General features: G+C 41.4%; 1 protein-coding gene across 1 annotated transcript; it reads right to left on the bottom strand.

Moving 5' to 3' along the window:
- Positions 1-587: 587 nt before the first annotated feature.
- LOC147635981 (putative serine/threonine-protein kinase At1g54610) lies at positions 588-5,481 on the bottom strand. The gene is made up of 7 exons (XM_086801409.1): positions 4,439-5,481; positions 3,545-3,829; positions 3,111-3,428; positions 2,034-2,261; positions 1,761-1,861; positions 1,554-1,674; positions 588-1,447 (listed from the first exon to the last, which is right to left on the bottom strand). Exons 1-7 carry the CDS (start codon positions 4,940-4,942, stop codon positions 872-874), a joined length of 2,133 nt encoding a protein of 710 aa, XP_086657535.1. The 5' UTR covers positions 4,943-5,481; the 3' UTR covers positions 588-871.
- Positions 5,482-7,756: the final 2,275 nt, after the last annotated feature.

Below are 7,756 nucleotides of genomic sequence, written 5' to 3'. Positions count from 1 at the left end.
TATCTTGCATGTTTGCCTCCCTATGCGATGTGGTCCTTTATGCATTGTTAAGGTGTGGATAAGTTGCTTTAATCTTGGGCATTTGTGCATAAGCTTATGTGTGGGGAACCAATGTTGGGGCACATGAGCAAGTCTATGGGTAGACTAGTGTAGACTCAACTAGGATGTCCCTAGTAAAGTTGGCTACTCTAACCCCCCACCCCCCCAATTCACTCATGAGAGTCATGTGAGGCAAATTGGTGAGGAGCTCATTCACCAACTGACTCTTCTCAAAAGCTTGCAGCTCCCAATGAGGAGGTGTCGGGTGCGAATCTACCCACTCCCTATAGGGAAGTGCTGGCATGTAATTTCAATACCAAACCTAGCAATAAGAAAAAGAGAGAGAGAGAGAGAGAGAGAGAGAGAGAGAGAGAGAAAGCCATGCAAATACATATTCCAAACCCAAAGTTCTCATTTTCTAGTGCAAGGATGTGTCAATGTTCAAGGCTTGTACCTTGAAAAGTACAACAATTGAACCCTTAGCAAAATAATAAGACAATGTGCAGGCTACCAGTTACCCTTCAAAAGCTAGAGCAGTAAATTTCAAATGGATCTGAACTTGTTGTTATTATTATCATTATTAGAGCTGGCTGTACAATGCAGGATTCATCAGTGCTTGAGGCCTTCACCCAGGTGGTCTAAAAACCACATACAGAGCACAAGCACCTTTGTTGTTACAAATTCAGAATTACACTTACCATGTGTTTCCACCAGAAACCTGGCTCTGACAAAGCAATTCAAGTACTTAAAAAAGCAACCACATTGCCACTGTGGGGGGCAATCTGACAAAGCAATTCAAGTACTTAAAAAAGCAACACTGTGGGGGGCAACATTAGTTGGCTAAGGATGAAGGTCGGAGAGGTGGACGTCCATCCTTTGACAAAGACCTCCTAAATGATTCTGAAAACTGTGCAGGCTCTAATTGTTCCAGCCTCCTACTGTGTACACCGCCACCATGTTTACCAGCCTCCAGGAAGCTATCCCTCTCACGATGCCGGTGACTCGGTTTCTCCTTGCGTGAATCCCTTGTCACCACTTCCCTGTTTGCTATCATGCTCGATAAGTGGGATAAGTCCCCACTCTGAGAATTAAATGCAGAAACTGACATAGATTTTGCTGCACGAGGTACAGGTCGAGCTGGAGCCATACGAACATCTTCACCACCACCAAGCTTTTTCCTCCGTGATCCAGCTCCCATGGGACCTGAGCGTGAAGATACAGTTGAGGGTGCAACATGCCGTGAGGCCTGCACAAAGGAGCTGCTTTGATTTTCAGCAGATATCTGAACTTGTCCAGGAGGCTCCATTAGAAATCCCACTGCACCATCCTCATGCGGAGGAGGAAACTTCTCGCTCTTGCTTTTGATATTTGAACTTTGATTAGCATGAAGAGCAGCGATACGCCTCTTCTGCAGAAGAAAATTAGACCACCCTTAGGCATCTCTCTCTCTCTCTCTCTCTCTCACACACACACACACACATACTAGGCATGTGGTGTATTCTCATGAATCATACCTGAAGGTTGGCTTGCAGCTCTGCATTGGCCTCAGGGGCAGGAATGGCTCGGCTTGTGCGATCCCTATTGCTTGCTCTTTTAGGAGCATCACCACGAGTTTTACCAGCTACATTTCTTTGCCTGACAAACATGCAATAAAGCCTCTAACATGAGAAGTAGTAATTTGTCCATATCATGGAGGATCAGGCTTGGCAAGAAACAATTACCTCCTATTCTCTTCATCGCGTAGTTTTGCATCCATTTCCTTGCTTGGTGGGTATTGAGGCAGACTTGAAGGATCACATGCATATGGCTTTGTGGTGAAAAACTGGATGCATCAACGCACAAGACCATCAGTAAGCCTTCTATACAAGAAAAACAGTTCAAAGGCTAGCAAATGAAATTTAGATATAGGCGCCCAGGTTCATTCTGAGCTCATTGAGCTGTGAAGGGCTGCTGAGACCAAGCTATGCTTTTCATGCAAACCAACAGGGAATTACTTCGCTCTTCAATGCATCCGATGCAGTTCCACGATTCACTGGTTCAATGGCAAGAAGCTTGTGAAGGAGAGCTAAAGAAGAAGCTGGAAAATCTTTAAATGTTTCTGCAATAGAGCGTTTATAAGGCTGCTGAGGCTTGAAAATAGTTGCGTGTGGCAGCTTTGACTTCTTCCAAAAATCTTCTGATGGTGAGCCACACAATTTAAAAATCTTATGCAACTGCTCAACCTACAGAAAGGGCAGTAAAAGAATCACTTTAAAATACAAAATAGCCACATTTTCCTATTGACATAACCCTCGTCTCTCTCTCTCTCTCTCTCTCTCTCTATATATATATATATATATATATATTTGGTAGCAGAAGCTAGACAATTGCTAGCGGCGGATTGACGTGGCTGCAGTCATTCGACCTCCCCATGCTATATGAGTGGATGCACCTCACCTCACCCTTCCACTGGGCTTCCACCAAGGGGACTGGACCAATGTGATCTCGCCTTGACGTTGGCAGTCCGGCTTATGGAGAAGAGACCAAGGCCTTCTCCAACCAAGAGCCACACCTTCATTCAAATATTGCATATATATATATATATATATATATATATATATATATATAGTTGCAGTAATATTTAGGGGATAAAACTATCTCAAATCAAGTATAGACTTGAAACCCAAGTCTCAAGCAAATACAGCTTTACAAATAAAATGGGGATGCAACTGATGGTGAGCCACACAATTTAAAAATCTTATGCAACTGCTCAACCTACAGAAAGGGCAGTAAAAGAATCACTTTAAAATACAAAATAGCCACATTTTCCTATTGACATAACCCTTCTCTCTCTCTCTCTCTCTCTCTCTCTATATATATATATATATATATATATATATATATATATATATATATATATATATATATATATATATATATATATATATATATATATATATATATATATATATATATATATAGTGGCAGTAATATTTAGGGGATAAAACCATCTCAAATCAAGTATAGACTTGAAACCCAAGTTCTCAAGCAAATACAGCTTTACAAATAAAATGGGGATGCAAGGAAAGCACCTCTGTTCTTCCTGGCATGATAGGTTTCCCTGCTAGTAACTCTGCTAGAATACAACCTGTGCTCCACAGGTCTATACCTACTCCATATTCGGTAGCACCAAGTAAAAGCTCAGGAGGCCGGTACCATAGTGTTACGACCCGACTTGTCAAAGGCTGGTTTTGATCAGGGCGAAAGAAAGTCGCAAGACCAAAATCAGCAATTTTTAGAAGCCCAGAATTATCTAGTAGGAGATTGGAGCCTTTGATGTCCCGATGCAACACTCCTTGTGTATGGCAGTGCTCTAGTCCCGAAAGCAACTGATGTAAGTAGCATTTCACCTGTTACAAACCAAAACTATGTCTTTACATCAAATGCACAGCACTCTCATCTTTGTCTCATTTTGTACTTCATGCACACAAACAACAGTGCTGCTCTACTTTGCAGCAGTACAAACCTGTGGCTCTGTAAACATAATTCCCGGACACGCAGCAAGTCCAGCAAGATCATGCTCCATATACTCGAAAACAAGGTAAAGACTGCAGGACATCCTGGATGTTACAAGACCCTCTAGTTTGATAACATTAGGATGATCAAGACGTCGCAAAACTAGAATCTCCCTTGCCATGAACCGCACACTCTCAGGCTCTAGATTGTCAAAGCGGACTTTTTTTAAAGCAACAATTTTCCTGGACTCCAGATCCCGGGCCTTGTACACATTGCTGTACGTCCCTTGTCCAATCTACAAAAACAATACAAATAAAGTTAACAGCACCTTTGTTGCATTGCCCACTATTCTTAAATGCAGTGCAAGAAAAAGGTGCTACATACAGTCTCATTGATAATCCAATGCATCAATACCCTTAAGCATAGTGCATATGGTGCCATCCAATATCCCAAGAATAATGCATGTGTACCATCAATAGCTCTAGCATAATGCACGTGTGCCGTTAGTAATGCAAGCATAATGCATGTGACATAATTATTCTATCCGCATCAATCCCACCGGTGTGTTCTCATGCAAGCAACCCTACAATAATATTAATGTTCTAAGAAGTACCCCCAACCCTTAGTTCTTACAATACAATTGAGTACCCATTACCAACACACCATGGCATGCATCCTAAGCATCCTGGCATGCTTCTGTTATAATTGTCAGAATCCTAGCATCCTAAGCATGACATTTGTCTCCTGCTCCATAGCCTAAAAATTGTTCTGCTCAGCACCCCATACAAACAAACCTCTTCAAACAAGACTTATCTCATCAATTTAGATTAACTACATACATAGTGATACACAGAATGTCAAATTAGGCAATGAAGATGCTTCAGCAAGGACTTTGAAGTTTCACCTTGTCTAGCTTCTCAAAGGAGTCAGCGCGCCTCGGGATCCAGCCGTGAATGGCCTCTCCTGCAAAAGCAGAGAGCCAGGCAGGCCATCCTGCAGCAACCTGCTCTCCTTCATGGTGTTTGGGGAGGTTGCTCAGCCAGGGATTTTCCACATGGGAGGGTGCCCGCCTTTCCCTTCTTCTAGCAAGGGAAGGGTCAGTTACTTGCACAAGGGGGCCTGAGGTCGGCGGATTGACCTGACCGCTGCTATGGTGTTGCTGCTGTTGATGTTGTTGTTGTTGTTGTTGTTGTTGTTGTTGTTGTTGTTGTTGATGATGATGATGATGATGATGATGCCTTCTTCTCTCTCTCTCTTGATCTGCCACCGCTATCCCACCATTGCAATTCAAGGGCTGCGAGACATTGAGTTTTCCAGAATACCTTGCTGATGCTTGGCGGGAAGATTTGATCTTTGGGCTAGGTACCGGCTCCTCTGCCACCTCTGGCTTACTGCACAGGCATCCCATCGCTACCTTCTTTGGATCACACGCAACGATTGGGCGCAAAAACCTTGGAAAACCTCATCATGGGCGCCAAAACATTTGCCCAAATCATGAATATCTGATAATGGGCACTCAAGAGCTGGGCCGAATTAGCTTGATTGGCTCTCTAATTTCGCCCAGAAAGCTCAGATATCTCCCAAAACACACGTCAAGAAGCTCAGAATGACTCTCTCTGCGCCACTTTAACCGATTCTTGAGTTAACTCCGACGATGATCTAACTGGCAACGCGAAATTGAGATGCAAGATGAGGTGTCGAGCGTCGGATTAGAGACCTAATTGGCCACAGAGTGGAGGATTAGTGAGGAAATTAGGAAGTTGTGAACCAGGCGCGAGCTGCAAAAAATCGGATTTCAACGCTGGCCTGTCAAAAATGCAATGTCATGCTCAGCGTCATGCCATGCCAAATGCCCCACGGCCGCACCTTCCAAGCACTTAATTAAAAGCTCCTGCATTTACCACCCCTCCTTTACGTGCATTTGACCCTTGAGGTCCTTGGGTGTGTAATTCCTTGGCGAGCTTTACATTTATATGTGTATGCCCTTTCATATGCGGTGTGCATTGTGTATCTTGGCCCATGTGTACATACATACATGTATGCCCTTTCATATAAAGTGTGCATTGTGTTCTCGAAGCTCAGCCCGTGTGTACATATATACAAGCGTGTATTTGTGTGTGCACAGTACCTATAATGTGTGTGTGTGTTCATGTATGCATTCGTATCATGCATATACGTGTGTGTGTGTGTGTATGCACGCGCTCGTGTATGCATTCGTATGTGTATATGTATGCATGTGTATCATGTGTATACGTGCCCAGTGCACATGCATACATATATGCCCTTATTCTTCCATTCCATTTGCACACAAGACAAATTGAGCTTCTAAAGGACTCCTTATTTTGCTAATGTGTTACCGTGGGCTTTTTACAAGTCAACAATAACTTTCACGATCAAAGCTTCCTCCAACTCTCTTTGTGGGGACAAAGACTCAATTCACCTCTTCAAAGTTCCCTTCCACCTCCCCTCCACTCATGGCAATACTCCATATGTGGCAGATGCTTCTCCATGAGGTTTCTAAGTGCTAGGCCATAGTAGTGACTATCCTTCTTCACCTAATACCGATAATAGTGCTAGAAAAAGGCAAGATTTTTTGTTGTTCTTAATTTAGGGAGATGATACTTTTACATTGTAGTTTAAAAAAACCATCATTTTTAGCATGTGGTCTTATAACAAAAACTAGTTCATTTATTGAATTGCCTTATTTAATTCATTTTAAGAAATAGTTTTTTATTAAGCATAGAAGCCAAGCCCTTTATAGCGGGCCAACTTCTCCAACATAACAAGCCTTACAATGACTTGTCTCACCCACCCTCACTTAGAAACTTTAAGGACAAGTACTAGGTTTAGACTCTTCAAAGTACATTCTACTAGAGCTAAAATTAAAATTGATTGAGATTTTACCTCACTTTGAATTTAAAGAAATGTCCAACATATGTATATTTTTCAATGTTCTCTAATGGTGAAAACCAAGTTGCTTAAAGATTTTTTGTCTTTAAACTTGTCTACAAAAGTCTTACTTAGAGCATCAATAAGGATGCTCAAAGTAATGACATAGTATAAGAAACCAAGTGCCCTTGTACTTTTTTACTTGGACCCTACTTCCACACCTAGAAATTGTAAATGTGCTTGGAAAAATTATATTTCATAAGGAACTACGTATTCTTCTTTTTTACTCCCACTTGTCCTCCATGCACGTCTTGAGTTCCTTCTATGCCCAAAAAGTTTCATGGCATGTGCAAGGAGCACAAGAAATTCTATACATCCACATTGACCAATTGAGGCGCACCATTGGGGATCACATAGGTAGCTAGATAAATATTAATATGTTGTGCCCCTTCTATAAAAGATCTCGATAAGATGTTTTTCATCTCTTGTGGAGGCTCATTGATTAGTCCTCTTTCAAGGGTATATCAAGATTTGGCTTGACAGAGCAAGAATAGAAGAGGCTTTCAATTGAGGAAACAAGCCCTCCTAGGAGAGGCACCAAGAAGTTGAATCGTGCTTTAGTGAAAGTGTGGCAATGGTACAAAGAAATTGCCATGAACACCATTTGGGAAGCTCACAATTACATGGTGGTTGCAAAAAAATCATGAGTACAATGTGAGAGGATGGTCCAAGTGGAGAGAATATCCAAAAGAAAAAGTAAAGAATTCTCCATAGGAACTTTTGGAAACAATGTTGCAGCTATGTCTACAAGGAATCTGCTAGTAAGAGTAGCCACTCTTGAAGCTATGTCTACAAGGAATCTGCTAGTAAGAGCAGCCACTCTTGAAGGAGACACATGCTTTAAACCTAATGTGATGTAAATATCCCTTTTTTCCTTAAATAAAGTATACTTCCTTTGGAAAAAACAGGAATCTATTTATCAACACACCACTTACTTTTCATCTTAGATTATTCTTTTAAGTAAAAAAAGGAATCTATTCACCCACCAAGCCACTTAATTAGTGCGCTTTTCACCTTAGATCATTCTTTAAGAAATAAATTATGCTTTTTTGGCTCAACAAATGGTCTCTTCAATCAATCTCAAAGTAGATATACTTAAAAAGATGCAAGCACCAAACCTCTACTTTGTTTCTAAATCTTTTTGAATAAACTCATTTGTGAGTTGAATATATTACAAGGCTCTTTGAACACATGATAAAGTCATCAGAGGTGGTATCAAGATGAAAGCTAATATGCATATCACACATCATGTAACAGCTACATACAAACCACT

This window comes from Cibotium barometz, chromosome 8, assembly GCF_041138505.1.
Source record: "Cibotium barometz isolate CiBa-2024 chromosome 8, ASM4113850v1, whole genome shotgun sequence".
Lineage (NCBI taxonomy): Eukaryota > Viridiplantae > Streptophyta > Polypodiopsida > Cyatheales > Cibotiaceae > Cibotium > Cibotium barometz.
The sequence above is the reverse complement of the archived record's forward strand: the minus strand, read 5'-3'. Positions and strand labels throughout refer to the sequence as shown.